Source organism: Tachyglossus aculeatus, chromosome 2 (assembly GCF_015852505.1).
Source record: "Tachyglossus aculeatus isolate mTacAcu1 chromosome 2, mTacAcu1.pri, whole genome shotgun sequence".
In the NCBI taxonomy this organism is placed as follows: Eukaryota; Metazoa; Chordata; class Mammalia; order Monotremata; family Tachyglossidae; genus Tachyglossus; species Tachyglossus aculeatus.
Window position 1 is genome coordinate 138,175,620 of NC_052067.1, and position 17,156 is coordinate 138,192,775.

Here is a 17,156-nt window from a genome sequence, read left to right on the forward strand (position 1 = left end):
TGAGTCCCTGAGTCTGCAGCCAAAACCAAACAGAACCTGGAATTGAGATGCAGACCAAGCCTGGCTCAAACTCTAAAACAAAAGCAGATTCCTCCTTCAGTTAGCCGAGGGCACCAGTTTTCGGTTGCTCCTTCGACTTGCTAGCCACCGTTGGGGACGGAGGCAAGTCAAGGGCTCGGACGAGGAGAAATTGGCCCTCCATTTGGGCACAGCAGGCACAGCAGGGAGGCGAGGTTAGTAGGATGGTGGTGGATGTAGCGGTGGAGGGGCGAAATAGAGATGGAAAGAGCACAGACCGGTCACTGAAATCACAGGTGGAGAGTGGGGCGCTCCGAAAAAGTCACCCTCTCCCTACTCCCCTCCCTCCCTGATTGGGTAGGGACCGTCTCTATATGTTGCCAACTTGTACTTCCCAAGCGCTTAGTATAGTGCTCTGCACACAGTAAGCGCTCAATAAATACGACTGAATGAATGAATGAATACCCGAGCCCAGACCCCACGGCTGGAACCTGTTCCAGACCCCGGCCTTTTAAGTGCGACCTCCCCGGGCAGGCTTCCTCCAGCCTGGGCAGCCCTGAACACTGAAAAGGCAAGAGTAGACAGAGGACACCCCCCCCCCCCCAATTTCTGGGCTGGACAACTCTGAAAATTTAGGGTTAGGCAGGGGACCCCCACCTACCCTCCAGACTGGACAACTCAGAGTCCGGTTTTCGGTTCAGGGCCTGTACCGGTAGCCTAGGGTAGCCAGCCGGCAGCCCTGGGGCACTGGTTGCCAGCTCACTGTGCCGGGAAGCCCTGCCCTGGTGGCAACGGGGCTGGACTGTCTGAGGAAAGGGGCAAGGCCCCCCAAACCAGCAGCTACAGAAGCCGGGTCGGCCACCGAGAGCCAACTGGCTCTGGGCTGAGCTGGCACTAGTTTTCCACTGTAATTGGGATGGAGAACTTTCCTCCTCCTCTCACCCCCCCACTCCCGCCCCCATGAAGGGTCCTGGGAGAGTCTTCCTCCCTCTCCCACCCCCAACAGGGGTCCTGGGAGACCCTTCCTCTCCCTCCCATCCCATCAGGGATCCTGGGAGACCCTTCCTCCTCCTCCTACTTTCCACTCCCACCCCCAACAGGGGTCCTGGGAGAGCCTTCCTCTCCCTCCCATCCCATCGGGGGGTCCTGGGAGACCCTTCCTCCTCCTCCCACTTCCCCCTCCCACCCCCAACAAGAGTCGTGGGAGAATCTTCCTCCCCCTCCCACCCCCAACAGGGGTCCTGAGAGACCCTTCCTCTCCCTCCCACCCCAACAGGGGTCCTGGGAGACCCTTCCTCTCCCTCCCACCCCAACAGGGGTCCTGGGAGAGACTTCCTCCTTCTCCCACCCCAGCAGGTGTCCTGGGAGAGACTTCCTCCTTCTCCCACCCCAGCAGGGGTCCTGGGAGACCCTTCCTCTCCCTCCCACCCCATCAGGGGTCCTAAGGAGAGACTTCTTCCCCTTCCCAACCCATCGGGTGTCCTGGGAGACCCTTCCTCTCCCTCCCACCCCCATCAGGGGTCCTGGGAGACCCTTCCTCTCCCTCCCACCCCCATCAGGGGTCCTGGGAGACCCTTCCTCTCCCTCCCACCCCATCAGGGGTCCTGGGAGAGACTTCCTCCTTCTCCCACCCCACCGGGGGTCCTGGGAGACCCTTCCTCTCCCTCCCACCCCCATCAGGGGTCCTGGGAGACCCTTCCTCTCCCTCCCACCCCATCAGGGGTCCTGGGAGAGACTTCCTCCTTCTCCCACCCCACCGGGGGTCCTGGGAGACCCTTCCTCTCCCTCCCACCCCCATCAGGGGTCCTAAGGAGAGACTTCTTCCCCTTCCCGCCCCATCAGGGGTCCTGGGAGACCCTTCCTCTCCCTCCCACCCCAGCAGGGGTCCTGGGAGAGACTTCCTCCTTCTCCCACCCCACCAGGGATCCCGAGAGACCCTTCCTCTCCCTCCCACCCCATCAGAGGTCCTAAGGAGAGACTTCTTCCCCTTCCCGCCCCATCGGGGGTCCTGGGAGACCCTTCCTCTCCCTCCCACCCCCATCAGGGGTCCTGGGAGAGCCTTCCTCTCCCTCCCACCCGATCAGGGGTCCTAGGGGAGCCTTCCTACCCCTTCCCCCCCCCCACCCAGCAGAGGTCCGGGGAGATCCCTCCCCTCCCTCCCGCCCCATCAGAGGTCCTAAGGAGAGACTTCTTCCCCTTCCCGCCCCATCAGGGGTGCTGGGAGGGCCTTCCCCTCCCTCCCCCCCCCCCCCCATCATCAGGGGTCCTGGGAGCCCCTTCCTCCCCTCCCCGCCCCCCCCCGAGGGGTCCCGAGGGCTGACCTGCGAGGAGGGTGGATTCCTCGGGGCTTGGTCCCGGCGGCTTCTCCGCGAGGCCCCGCTGGAGGAGGAGCAGGAGCAGGAGCAGGAGCAGCGGGACGGGCGGGGGGGCTCGGCGGGCTCCGGGGGCTCGGCGGGCTCCGGGGGCTCGGGGGTCGGGGCGGGCGGGCCCCGGGTGTCCGGGCCATGGTCGGGGGGCCCCGGGGGCGCTCAGCCCCGCTCCGGCATGCGGGCCCGGACGGCGGGCTCCTCGGAGGGCTCCTCGGAGGGGGAGGGCGAGGGCAGGGGCGAGGGCAGGGGCGCTCGGCGCCGGACGGCTGGAGGCTCCGGCCCCTCTCCCTGCCGGGATCCCGCCCGGCCTGATCCTGGGATCCTGGGCCCCTGGGATCCTGGGATCCTGGGATCTCCCGCTCCCCGGGAGCCGGGCGGGAGGAGGCGGTGCCTGCGGAGGGGCGGGACGGAGGAGGGCGCCCCCCCGACCACAGAATGGTATCGCCCTGAACCCCCCCGGGTCCTGCACGATGGTCTCTCCCGCCCCCCCCCCCCGTCCCCCGGCAGTGGTCTCTCCCGGGCCCTCCGCCCTCCCCCGACTCGGCGATGGTCTCTCCCGGGCCCCCCCCGGTCGGGCCTGCTCAGTGGTCTCTCCCTGGCTCTCCGCCCTCCCCCGAGTCGGCGATGGGCTCTCCCGCCCCCCCACCCCCACCCCCACCCCGGTCGGGGCCGCGCAGTGGTCTCTCCCGGGCTCTCCGACTCGGCTCTGGGCTCTCCCGGGCCCCCCCCCCGGCCCGGGCGGCGCAGTGGTCTGTCCCGGGCTCTCCTCCGGCCCCCCCCCGCCCCCGAGTGGGCGATGGGCTCTCCCGGGCCGGGACCTCGGACGGACCCGCCCCAAACTGAGAACGACGGCCGCGAGGGGGCGCCAACCGACGCGGCCGCAGCGCGCGGGGGGCGGGGTCACGAGGGATGGGCGTGGCTTTCGGCGAGTCCCCGCCCCTCCCTCCGCCCTCAGCCAATCCGCTTCCTCCGCCTCGGGCCGCTCGGCCCCCTCCCCGCCGGCGCCCCGGAGCCCTGCGCGCAGCGGCCCCTAGTGGCTCTTAGAGGTACTGGCCGGGGCGCCAATTCATTCATTCATTCATTCATTCATTCATTCATTCCGTCGTCTTTATGGAGCGCCCGCTGGGTGCAGAGCACTGTGCTAAGCGCTTGGGAAGTCCAAGTCGGCAACATACAGAGACGGTCCCTACCCAGCAACGGCCTCACAGTCTAGAAGGGGGAGACAGACAACAAAACAAGTGGACAGGTGTCAATACCATCAGAATAAATAGTTATAGCTATAGATACATCATTATCGATCAATCAATCGTATTTATTGAGCGCTTACTGTGTGCAGAGCACTGTACTGAGCGCTTGGGAAGTACAAGTTGGCAACATCTAGAGACAGTCCCTACCCAACAGTGGGCTCATAGTCATTAATAAAATAAATAGAGTAATAAATATGTACAAATATACACAAGTGCTGGGGGGAGGGGAAGGGGGTAGGACAGAGGGAGGGAGGGAGGAATATGTATGTTTTGATATGTTTGTATTCATTCATTCAGTCGTATTTATTGAGCGCTTTCTGTGTGCAGAGCACTGTACTAAGCGTTTGGGAAGTACCAGTTGGCAACATATAGATACGTATATGTATAGCATGGCTTAGTGGCAAGAGGCCAGGCTTGGGAGTCAGAAGGTCATGGGTTCTAATCCCACTCCGCCACTTGTCTGCTGTGTGACCTTGGGAAAGTCACTTCACTTCTCTGGGCCTCAGTTCCCTCATCTGTAAAATGAGGATTAAGGCTGTGATCACCTTGTATCTACCCCAGTGCTTAGAACGGTGCTTGGCACATAGTAAGCGCTTCACAAGCGTGGCTCAGTGGACAGAGCACGAGCTTTGGAGTCAGAGGTCATGGGTTCAAATCCCGGCTCCGCCGATTGTCAGCTGTGTGACTTTGGGCAAGGCACTTCACTTCTCTGGGCCTCAGTTACCTCATCTGTCAAATGGGGATTAAGACTGTGAGACCCCCTTGGGACAACCCGATCACCTTGTAACCTCCCCCAGTGCTTAGAACAGTGCTTTGCACATATAGTAAGCGCTTAATAAATGCCATTATTATTATTATAAATACCAACATTATTATTATTATTATTATCTATTATTCTATTTATTGATATTGATGCTACTGATGCCTGTCAGGCAGAAACTCCTCACCCTCGGCTTCAAGGTTGTCCATCCCCTCGCTCCCTCCTACCTCACCTCCCTTCTCTCCTTCTCCAGCCCAGCCCGCACCCTCTGCTCCTCTTATGCTAACCTCCTCACCGGGCCTCGTTCTCGACTGTCCCACCATCTATCCCCGGCCCACGTCCTTCCCCTGGCCTGGAATGCCCTCCCTCCTCACATCCGCCAAACTAGCTCTCTTCCTCCCTTCAAGGCCCTACTGAGAGCTCACCTCCTCCAGGAGGCCTTCCCAGACTGAGCCCCCTCTTTCCTCTCCCCCTCCTCCCCCCTCCATCCCCCCCGCCTTACCTCCTTCCCTTCCCCACAGCACCTGTATATATGTATATATTTGTACGTATTTATTACTCTATTTATTTTACTTGTACATATCCTATTTCTTTTATTTTGTTAATATGTTTTGTTTTGTTCTCTGTCTCCCCCTTCTAGACTGTGAGCCCACTGTTGGGTAGGGACCGTCTCTATATGTTGCCAACTTGTACTTCCCAAGCGCTTAGTACAGTGCTCTGCACACAGTAAATGCTCAATAAATACGATTGATTGATTGATTGTTTACTTGTTTTGACGTCTGTCTCCGTCTTTCTAGACTGTGAACCCGTTGTGGGCAGGGATTGTCTCTCTTTGTTGCTGAATTGTACTTCCCAAGCGCTTAGTACAGCGCTCTGCATACAGTAAGCGCTCAATAAATACGATTGAATGAATGAAGTGCCAATCGGAAGGGATGGTGGCACCCCCTGGTGTCCGGCTTGTGCAATAGCGGTTCAGTTCAGTGTTCCGCTGCACTCTACTTCATAGTTCGTTCGTTCATTCATTCATTCATTCATTCATTCAATTGTCTTTATTCATTCATTCATTCATTCAATCGTATTTATTGAGCGCTTACTGTGTGCAGAGCACTGTACTAAGCGCTTGGGAAGTCCAAGTTGGCAACATATAGAGACGGTCCCTACCCAACAGCGGGCTCACAGTCGTATGTATGTTTGTACATATTTATTACTCCATTTATTTTACTTGTACATATCTATTCTATTTATTTTATTTTGTTAGTATGTTTGGTTAGGCCCTGCTGAGAGCTCACCTCCTCCAGGAGGCCTTCCCAGACTGAGCCCCTTCCTTCCTCTCCCCCTCGGCCCCCTCTCCATCCCCCCATCTTACCTCCTTCCCTTCCCCACAGCACCTGTATATATGTATATATGGTTGTACATATTTATTACTCTATTTATTTATTTATTTATTTTACTTGTACATATCTATCCTATTTATTTTATTTTGTTAGTATGTTTGGTTTTGTTCTCTGTCTCCCCCTTTTAGACTGTGAGCCCACTGTTGGGTAGGGACTGTCTCTATATGTTGCCAACTTGTACTTCCCAAGCGCTTAGTACAGTGCTCTGCACATAGTAAGCGCTCAATAAATACGACTGATGATGATGATGATGATGATGGTTTTGTTCTCTGTCTCCCCCTTTTAGACCGTGAGCCCACTGTTGGGTAGGGACTGACTCTATATGTTGCCACCTTGTACTTCCCGAGCGCTTAGTACAGTGCTCTGCACACAGTAAGCACTCAATAAATACGATTGATTGATTGATTGGTAGAAGACTATACTTAAACAGAATTGGAGTGCTATTCTTGGGTGGGAAAAATTGCACAATAACAGGTCCAGCTTAGTGTTAGAATCAATCAATCGTATTTATTGAGCGCTTACTGTGTGCAGGGCAGTGTACTAAGCGCTTGGGAAGTACAAGTTGGCAACATATAGAGACGGTCCCTACCCAACAGTGGGCTCACAGTCTAGAAGAATTCATAAGGGTCAAGGTGGTAATAAATATCCAGTTCATCCATGACAGGATTCAGCATAAAAATTCTGACCCAACAGCAGGAAGTTTTTACAGAAGCAGTTGCTGATGGCAGTCTTATTTGTGACTTGTATTAAAAACATTTTTAAAAACCACACTCTTCCCCCTCCCCTCCAATAACACACACGCATCACACAAGCACACACATACACTCCGCAATGTTCCAAGGGGGAAAAAACCACAAAGAAATTATGATTCGGGACACACAACATTTAGCCAACCAACCTCCCGTTCAATGCACGGGCCAGTAAATCTTTTCGACGTCCTTGAATTCTACCTCCTGTTAGGGGAATAGGTGAGCTCGGGAGAGCTTACTGCATGCACAGCACTGTACTAAACGCTTGGGAGAGTACACTATAACAATACACAAATACATTCCCTGCCCACAACGAGCTCACAGTCTAGAGTCCAGTAGAAAGCGTCAATTTGGTCATCAAGAAAAGGTAGTTTGGGTAGGGAGGCTCGATGGGACATGATTCATTCATTCATTCAATCATATTTATTGAGCGCTTACTGTGTGCAGAGCACTGTAATAAGCGCTTGGGAAGTACAAGTCGGCGACATATAGAGACGGTCCCTACCCAACAACGGGCTCACAGTCTAGAAGGCGGAGACAGACAACAAAACAAAACATGTAGACAGGTGTCAAAATAGTCAGAACAAATAGAATTAAAGCTGTATGCACATCATTAATAAAATAAATAGAATAGTAAATATTTACAAGATGAGTTGAGAAAATTGGATCATCATCATCATCATCATCAATCGTATTTATTGAGTGCTTACTGTGTGCAGAGCACTGTACTAAGCGCTTGGAAAGTACAAGTTGGCAACATCTAGAGACAGTCCCTACCCAACAGTGGGCTCACAGTCTAAAAGGGGGAGACAGAGAACAAAACCAAACATACTAACAAAATAAAATAAATAAAATAAATACTATGTGGGAAGCAGTGTGGCTCAGTGGAAAGAGCGAGGGCTTGGGGGGGGGTCAGAGGTCATGGGTTCGAATCCCGGCTCCACGTGTCCTTGGGCAAGCCACTTAACTTCTCTGTGCCGCAGTTACCTCATCGTAGCGGTGGTCCAGGAGGGGGTTGGCCATGTTGGGGACGTAGCCGGCAGGTGGGACAAAGCCACGACAAACCACAAAGGCTTCAATGCTGGAGTTGCGACTGCTGCGGGGCTTGGCACAGGTGACGTCCGGGAAGAAGATGCGGAGCTGGGAGTAGAGCAGGGTGACGTCTCGGCCCCGGAAGATCTTGGCCACGAAGGTGCCCCCCTGCTTCAAGACGTGGGTGGTGATGTTCAGTGCCGCCAACAGCAACTGGGCCTGAATGTACTCGTCGATGTCGTGCAGCCCGGTCACGTCAGGGGCTCCGTCACACACCACCAGATCGGCCGGCTGCCCCTCAAAATGCCGAATGATCTCCTGGGCCGTGGATACCTTAGTGATATCCCCCTGGATCTGAATGACCCCTGGAAGAGGAGCCATGGCCTGGAGGTCCACCGCCACGATGGTGTTCGCCGCGTCTGGCCCCTTCAGTTTACGGCTCAGGACTTGGCTCCAACTGCCCGGTGCGGCGCACAGATCCACGGCACGATGTACCCCCTGGAAGAGTTGAAACTCCTCAGCCAGCTGCAGCAGTTTGAAAGCGCCGCGGGCCCGCCAGCCCTCCTCTTTGGCCAGACGGTAGTAAATGTCCCTCTTGTCCTTGGAAGACCGACCCATCCCTTCAGTGCCGGGGGTCTTTTGCGTCCAGGCTGTGGCTCTCCCGCCTCAGTTGGGGCCCAACAGGCCTCAGGCAAGAGCAGGAGCAGGAGGCCGGCCACGTTGGGTCACGACGCGGTCTGGCTGGGATCAAAAGGTCAGAGGTCTCCGTGGGGGAACTGCACAGATTTGTGGGAAGGAAGGATTTGCAGGAGAAGAAGCATGGCTTAATGAAAAGACCATGGGCTTGGGAGTCAGAAGTTGTGGGTTCTAATCCCACCTCCACCACTTATCAGTTGTGTGACCTTGTGCAAGTCACTTAACTTCTCTGGGCCTCAGTTACCTCATCTGCAAAATGGGGATGAAGACTGTGAGCCTCATGTGGGACAATGTGATGACCTTGTATCTACCCCAGCGCTTAGAACAGTGCTTGGCACATAATAAGCGCTTGACAAATACCAACATTATTATTAAGTGTGCGGGAGAGAAGGCAGGTGAGGAGGTTGTGGTCAGAGAGGGGGATTTTGGAGTTGGTGAGGGCTAGAGATTGTGCAGGAGCTAAAGGTGATGAAATGGAGTGAGTGTCCAAGTTGGTGAGTGGGCAAGCTGGGGTGGAGCAGGAGGCCTGTGGAGTTGAGGACTGATAGAAATTGGGCAGGGGCGGGTGGTCAGGAGCATCTATGTGGAGAAGCAATGTGGCTTGGGACAACCTGATCACCTTGTAACCTCCCCAGCGCTTAGAACAGTGCTTTGCACATAGTAAGCGCTTAATAAATGCCATTATTATTATTATTAAAGAACACTGGTTTTGGAGTCAGAGGACGTGGGTTCTAATCCCATCTCCACCACTTGTCTGCTATGTGACCTTGGGCAAACCACTTAATTTCTCTGTGCCTCAGTTACCTCATCTCTAAAATGGGGATTAAGACTGGGAGCCCCACGTGGGACAACCTGATTACCTTATATCTGCCCCAGTCCTTTGGGCAGTGACTGGCACATAGTAAGCACTTAACAAATACCATCATTATTATTATTATTGAAGTGCCCAATGATCGATATAGGGATGGAGAAAGAGAGAAGGAATGTACTCACCTGTCCCGCTGTCGACCCCCCGCCCATGTCCTTCCCCTGGCCTGGAATGCTGTCCTTCCACACATCTGCCAAAAAAGCTCTCTTCCTCCCTTCAAAGCCCTTCTGAGAGCTCACCTCCTCCAGGAGGCCTTCCCAGACTGAGCCCCCTCCTTCCTCTCTGCTTCCCCATCCCCCACCCTACCTCCTTCCCCTCCCCACAGCACTTGTATATATTTGTACAGATTTATTACCCTATTTATTTTACTTGTACATATTTACTACATTATTTATTTTGTTAATGATGTGCCTATAGCTGTAATTCTATTTGTTCTGTCGATTTTGACACCTGCCCGCATGTTTTGTTTTGTTGTCTGTCTCCCCTTTCTAGACTGTGAGCCCACTGTTGGGTAGGGACCGTCTCTATATGTTGCCTACTTGTTCTTCCCAAGCGCTTAGTACAGTGCTCTGCGCACAGTAAGCGCTCAATAAATTCGATTGAATGAATGAATGAATGAGAAGGGGATCAAAATGGCTTTAAAAAGTTGGAGCTGAGGCCTAGGGGGCGGTAGGTGACCGTTGCTAGAATCTGGAGTGGGTTATAGAGGCAGATGATATGGGCTTCCAAAAAAAGGAAAATAATAATAATGATGATGGTATTTTTTTAAGCATTTACTATGTTCAAAGCACTGTTCTAGGCGCTGGAGAGGTTACAAGGTGATCAGGTTGTCCCACGGGAGGTTCACAGTCTTCATCCCCATTTTCCAGATGAGGTAACTGAGGCCCAGAGAAGTGAAGTGACTTGCCCAAAGTCACACAGCTGACAGTTGGCAGAGCCGGGATTTGAACCCATGCCCTCTGACTCCAAAGCCCGGGCTCTTTCCACTGAGCCACGCTGCTTCTCTGAAAGACAGGAAAGACCCTGTTAGGACAGAACCCGGTAGTCTCCCAGGCAGGGACGGGACCATTGATCCACCACATTCACCCGAAGGCACCTTCATTCATTCAGTCATATTTATTGAGCACTTACTGTGTGCAGAGCACTGGAATAAGTGCTTGGAAAATAAAATACAGCAATAAAGAGAGACAATCCCTGCCCATAACGGGCTTACAGTCCAGAGGATGGGTTTCTAGTCTAGGGGGGATTCCTTCTCCCGGGGACCCCAGCCATGAAACCCTGCGGGTTCCAAACACCCTCCTAGAGAAGCAGCGTGGCTCAGTGGAAAGAGCCCGGGCTTTGGAGTCAGAGGTCATGGGTTCAAATCCCAGCTCCGCCAATTGTCAGCTGTGTGACTTTGGTCAAGTCACTTAACTTCTCTGGGCCTCAGTTACCTCATCTGTAAAATGGGGATTAAGACCGTGAGCCCCCGTGGGACAACCTGATCATCTTGTAACCTCCCCAGCGCTTTGAACAGTGCTTTGCACATAGTAAGCACTTAATAAATGCCATCATCATCATCATTAGTAGGGATCTGACACCCCCGCCCTTCTACTGACACCCCAGAACCGTCCTAGCCACTTTTCTCTCCCACTCCACTCAGGATAGTCTCATCCAGGACCCCCAACTCTGCGCTGTGGCCCCCAAGAATATGAATTAATTATTATGGTATTTCTTAAGCGCTTACTATGTGCCAAGCACTGTTCTAAGCACTGGGGGAGATACAAGGTGAGCACTTGTCCCACGTGGGGCTCACAGTCTCAATCTCCATTTTACAGATGAGGTCACTGAGGCACAGAGAAGTGAAATGACTTGCCCAAGGACACACAGCAGACAAGTGGTGGGGACGGGATTAGAATCCACTACCCCTGACTCCCAAGCCCACGCTCTTGCCACTAGGCCATGATGCTTCTCTAAAGCATATAGGGGAAGCAGCGTGGCTCAATGGAAAGAGCCCGGGCTTTGGAGTCAGAGGTCATGGGTTCGAATCCCTGCTCTACCAGCTGTCATCTGGGTGACTTTGGGCAAGTCACTTCACTTCTCTGTGCCTCAGTTACCTCATCTGTAAAATGGGTATTAAGACGGTGAGCCCCCTGTGGGACAACCTGATCACCTTGTAACCTCCCCAGCGCTTAGAACAGTGCTTTGCACATAGTAAGCACTTAATAGATGCCATTATTATATATATATATATCCCTATATATATGCTTATGCTTATATATATGCTAAAGCATATATATCTCTAAAGAAATATCTCTAAAGAATATAACCCCCTTTCATTCTGCAACACTCTTGCTCTTGCATTTGTACTCTTTATTCACCCCACCCTCAGCCCACAACACTTTCGTACATATCTGTACGGGAACCATGTTCAACCTGATGAACTCGAATCTACCCCAGCGCCTAGTACAGTGCCCGGCACAGAGTAAGCACTTAAATATCACAATTATTATTATTCTTATGAATTAACCCTGTGAGGCCCGTGGATTATATATATATATATATATGTATATGTGTATATGTTTGTACATATTTATTACTCTATTTATTTTACTTGAACATATCTATTCTATTTATTTTATTGTGTTAGTATGTTTGGTTTTGTTCTCTGTCTCCCCCTTTTAGACTGTGAGCCCACTGTTGGGTGGGGACTGTCTCTATATGTTGCCAGTTTGTACTTCCCAAGTGCTTAGTACAGTGCTCTGCACATAGTAAGCGCTCAATAAATACGATTGATGATGATGATCTGTAATTTCTTTTGAGAAGGGCCTCAGTTCTAATCCCGGCTCCACCACTTGTCCGCTGTGTGACCTTGGCAAGTCACTTCCCTTCTCTGGTCCTCAGTTACCTTATCTATAAAATGGGGATTAAGACTGCGATTCCCCAAGTGGGCCAGGGACTATGTCCAACCTGATTTGCCCGTATCCACCGTAGAGCTTAGTACAGTTCCTGTCACACGGTAAATGCTTAACAAATACCACTATTATCATTACTATAATTGCCTTCCCCTCTAGACTCTGAACTCCTTGAGGAGAGGGCACGTGTCTACTAGCAGCGTGACCTAGTAGAAAGAGCACAGGCCTGGAGTCAAAGAACCTGGGTTCTAATCCCCGTTCTGCCACTCACCTATTGTGTGACCTCGGGCAAGTTCATTCATTCATTCATTCAATCATATTTATTGAGCGCTTACTGTGTGCAGAGCACTGTACTAAGCGCTTGGGAAGTACAAGCTGGCAACATCTAGAGACGGTCCCTACCCAACAGTGGGCTCACAGTCTAGAAGGGGGAGACAGAGAACAAAACAAAACATATTAACAAAATAAAATAATTAGTATAAATATAATAATAATAATAATAATGGCATTTATTAAGCTCTTACTATGTGCAAAGCACTGTTCTAAGCGCTGGGGAGGTTACAAGGTGACAAGGTTGTCCCACGGGGGGCTCACAATCTGAATCCCCATTTTACAGATGAGGTAAGTGAGGCACAGAGAAGTGAAGTGACTTGCCCAAAGTCACACAGCTGACAATTGGCGGAGCTGGGATTTGAACCCATGACCTCTGACTCCAAAGCCCAGGCTCTTTCCACTGAGCCACGCTGCTTCTCTAATATGTACAAATAAAATAAATAAATAACATATATACATATATCAAACATATATACATATATACGGGTGCTGTGGGGAGGGGAAGGAGGTAAGGCGGGGGGGAAACTTCTCTGTGCCTCAGTTTCCTCATTTGTAAAATAGGGATTCAATACCCTATCTCCCTTGGACTTATTCATTCATTCAGTTGTATTTATTGAGCACTTACTGTACGCAGAGCACTGTACTAAACGCTTGGAAAGTACAATTCAGCAACAGAGACAATCCCTGCCCAACAAGGGGCAGAATGTGAGCCCCATGTGGGACAGGGACTTTGTTCACCCTGGTTTTACTGCTTTGCACACAGTCAGCCCTCAATAAACACGATTAATATTATTATTATGGTATTTGTTTAGCGCTTACTAAGTGACCGGCACTGTACAAAGCGCTGGGGCGGATACAATCTAATCAGTTGGGACACAGTCCCTGTCCCACGTGGGGCTCACAGTCTCCATTTTCCAGATGAGGTAACAGAGGCCCAGAGAAGTGAAGTGACTTTCCCAAGGTCACCCAGCAGACAAGTGGTGGAGCCGGCATTCGAACCCATGACCACCTGACTCCCAAACTTGTGCTCTACCCACTCTGCTGTGCTGCTTTGCAGTGCTGGGCACACTTCATTCATTCATTCATTCATTCAATCATATTTATTGAGCGCTTTCTGTGTGCAGAGTACTGTACTGAGCGCTTGGAAAGTACAATTCGGCAACAGATAGAGACATTCCCAACCCAACAACGGGCTCACAGCCAAGAAGTACTCGACAAATATCCCAGTTAGGATCGTGTTCTCCCAAGCGCTTAGTACAGCGCTCTGCAGCAGGAAGTGTTGGATGGAGAGCCAGAGAAGCAGCGTGGCTCAGTGGAAAGAGCCTGGGCTTGAGAGTCAGAGGTCATAGGTTCAAATCCCGGTTCCGCCGCTTGTCAGCTGGGTGACTTCGGGCAAGTCACTTGACTTCTCTGGGCCTCAGTTACCTCATCTGTAAAATGGGGATTGATTGTGAGCCCCACATGGGACAACCTGATCACCTTGTATCCTCCCCAGAGCTTAGAACGGTGCTTTGCATGTAGTAAGCGCTTAACAAATACGAAAATTATTATTATTATTATGGAGATGATTGATTGATTGATTGATTGATTGATTGGTTGAGTGATTGCCCCAGCAGGGGGAGAAGATTAAGAGGAGGAGCAGCAGCAGCAGCAGCAGCAGCACGTGGGCCAGGACATCCGCATCCGGCCTAGGGCCCGGGCTGGGTGCAGGGCGCGGGGCGACGGGTTCCTGCTCGCTTCTCTGCTGATCTTTGTCTTTTCCCCCACTGCTGACCTCAAGCACCCCAGGCCCTTCATTCATTCATTCATTCAATCGTATTTATTGAGCGCTTCCTGTGTGCAGAGCACTGTACCAAGCGCTTGGATAGGACAATTCAGCAATAAAGACAGACAATCCCTGCCCACAACGGACTCACAGTCTCGGGGCTGTGAGGCAGACATCAAAACAAGTAAACGGGCATCAGTATAAATACATAGAATTATAGATATTATAATAATAGTAATAAGGGCATTTATTAAGCGCTTACTATGTGCAAAGCACTGTTCTAAGCACTGGGGAGGTTACAAGGTGATCAGGTTGTCCCACGGGGGGGCTCACAGTCTTCATCCCCATTTTACAGATGAGGGAACTGAGGCCCAGAGAAGTGAAGTGGGTTGCCCAAAGTCACACAGCTGACGGAGGTGGGATTTGAACCCATGACCTCTGACTCCAGAGCCCAGGCTCTTTCCACTGAGCCACGCTGCTTCTCTATATATACACATAAATATATACACATTCATTCATTCATTCAATCGTATTTATTGAGCACTTCCTTTGTGCAGAGCACTGTACTAAGTGCTTGGGAATCAATCAATCAATCAATCATATTTATTGAGTGCTTACTGTGTGCAGAGCACTGTACTAAGCACTTGGGAAGTACAAGTTGGCAACATATAGAGACAGTCCCTACGCAACAGTGGGCTCACAGTCTAAAAGGGGGAGACAGAGGACAAAACCAAACATATTAACAAAATAAAATAAATAGAATAGATATGTACAAGTAAAATCAATCAATCAATCAATTGTATTTATTGAGCGCTTACTGTGTGCAGAGCACTGTACTAAGCACTTGGGAAGTACAAGTTGGCAACATATAGTTGCCCAACAGTGGGCTCACAGTCTAGAAGGGGCAGACAGAGAACAAAACCAAACATATTAACAAAATAAAATAAATAGAATAGATATGTACAAGTAAAATCAATCAATCAATCAATCAATCGTATTTATTGAGTGCTTACTGTGTGCAGAGCACTGTACTAAGCGCTTGGGAAGTACAAGTTGGCAACATATAGAGACAGTCCCTACCCAACAGTGGGCTCACAGTCTAGAAGGGGGAGACAGAGAACAAAACCAAACATATTAACAAAATAAAATAAATAGAATAGATATGTACAAGTAAAATCAATCAATCAATCGTATTTATTGAGCGCTTACTGTGTGCAGAGCACTGTACTAAGCGCTTGGGAAGTACAAGTTGGCAACATATAGACAGTCCCTACCCAACAGCGGGCTCACAGTCTAGAAGGGGGAGACAGACAACAAAACAAAACATGTGGACAGGTGTCAAGTCGTCAGAACAAATAGAATTAAAGTTAAATGCACATCATTAACAAAATAAGTAGAATAGTAAATATGTACAAGTAAAATAAATGGAGTAATAAATCTGTACAAACAATACAGGTGCTGTGGGGAGGGGAAGGAGGTAGGGCGGGGGGGGGGGGAGGGGAGAGACTAAGGGAGCGAGGGGCTCCCACACAACTGCACTGTGACCTTGGGTAAGTCACTTTACTTCTCTGGGCCTCAGTTCCCCCATCTGTAAAATGGGGGTTGAGACTGTGAGCCCCGCCTGGGACAAGCAACCTGATTTGCTTGTATCCACCCCAGCGTTTAGTAATAATAACGGTGGTATTTGTTAAGCGCTTACTATGTGCCAAGCACTGTTCTATGCGCTGAATAATGAGGATGGTATTTATTGAGAAGCAGCGTGGCTCAATGGAAAGAGCATGGGCTTGGGAGCCAGAGATTGTGGGTTCAAATCCCGGCTTTGCTGCTTGTCAGCCGTGTGACTTTGGGCAAGTCACTTCACTTCTCTGTGCCTCAGTTGCCTCATCTGTAAAATGGGGATTAAGACTGTGAGCCCCACATGGGACAACCTGATCACCTTGTATCCTCCCCAGCGCTTAGAATAATAATAAAGTTGGCATTTCTTAAGCGCTTACTATGTGCAAAGCACTGTTCTAAGCGCTGGGGGGGATACAAAGTGATCAGGTTGTCCCATGTGGGGTTCACAGTCTTAATCCCCATTTTACAGATGAGGTAACTGAGGCTCAGAGAAGTTAAGTGACTTGCCCAAGGTCACACAGCAGACATGTGGCGGAGTCGGGATACAAGCACTTAGAACTAGTGCTTGGCACATAGTAAGCGCGTGGGTAGGGACTGTCTCTATGTGTTGCCGACTTGTACTTCCCAAGCGCTTAGTACAGTGCTCTGCACACAGTAAGCGCTCAATAAATACGATTGATTGATTGATTAAATGCTTACTATGTGCCAAGCACTGTTCTAAGCACTGGGGCAGATACAAGCTCCTCAGATTGTCCCACGTTGGGCTCACAGTCTTCATCCCAATTCTACAGATGAGGGAACTGAGGCGCAGAGAAGTGAAGTCTCTTTGGAGTCAGAGGTCATGGTTTCGAATCCCGACAGCCACATGTCTGCTGTGTGACCTTGGGCAAGTCACTTAACTTCTCTGGGCCTCAGTTACCTCATCTGTAAAATGGGGATGAAGACTGTGAGCCCCCCGTGGGACAACCTGATCACCCTGTATCCTCCCCAGTGCTTAGAACAGTGCTTGGCACATAGTAAGCGCTTAACAAATGCCAATTATTATTATTATTATTATTCTCTGAGCCTCAGTTACCTCATCTGTAAAATGGGGATTAAGATTGTGAGCCCCACGTGGGACAACTTGATCACCTTGTATCCCCCCCGGCGCTTAGAACAGTGCTCTGCACATAGTTAGCGCTTAAATGCCATTAAAAATTTTTAAAAAATAAAAATAAAAAAGTGACTTGCCCAGACAAGTGACGGGGCCAGGATTAGAACCCTCTGACTCTCAAACTAGGCAAAATTCCTCACTCTCTGCTTCAAGGTTCTCCATCACCTCGCCCCCTCCTACTTCCCTTCTTTCCTTCTCCAGCCCAGCCCGCACCCCCCACAGTGCTCTGCACACAGTGAGCGCTCAATAAATACGACTGAC

General features: G+C 51.0%; 2 protein-coding genes across 3 annotated transcripts in view; both read right to left on the reverse strand.

The window, feature by feature from the left end:
* STIM1 (stromal interaction molecule 1) overlaps window positions 1-2,444 on the reverse strand; it is a 211,122-nt gene extending 208,678 nt beyond the window's left edge. The window contains exon 1 of one of the 2 annotated variants that reach the window (XM_038766384.1): window positions 2,340-2,444. The gene's annotated coding sequence lies outside the window, so the exon portion shown is untranslated. The remainder of the gene's footprint in view (window positions 1-2,339) is intronic. The other variant, XM_038766389.1, reaches the window with a different exon arrangement.
* A 4,249-nt stretch (window positions 2,445-6,693) lies between these two features.
* Window positions 6,694-8,211, reverse strand: LOC119943824 (putative tRNA (cytidine(32)/guanosine(34)-2'-O)-methyltransferase). Its single transcript, XM_038765002.1, has 2 exons — window positions 7,525-8,211; window positions 6,694-6,741 (listed from the first exon to the last, which is right to left on the reverse strand). Exons 1-2 carry the CDS (start codon window positions 8,185-8,187, stop codon window positions 6,694-6,696), a joined length of 711 nt encoding a protein of 236 aa, XP_038620930.1. The 5' UTR covers window positions 8,188-8,211.
* Between the last annotated feature and the right edge of the window lie 8,945 nt (window positions 8,212-17,156).

Excerpts from the sequence above, each read along its gene's own strand:
- LOC119943824 (XM_038765002.1), bottom strand. The coding sequence starts at position 8,187 with ATGGGTCGGTCTTCCAAGGACAAGAGGGACATTTACTACCGTCTGGCC. Across the intron at positions 6,742-7,524 it reads TGGACCACCGCTACGATGAG|GAGGTAGAATTCAAGGACGT; the intron begins GTAACTGCGGCA and ends TTCCCCTAACAG.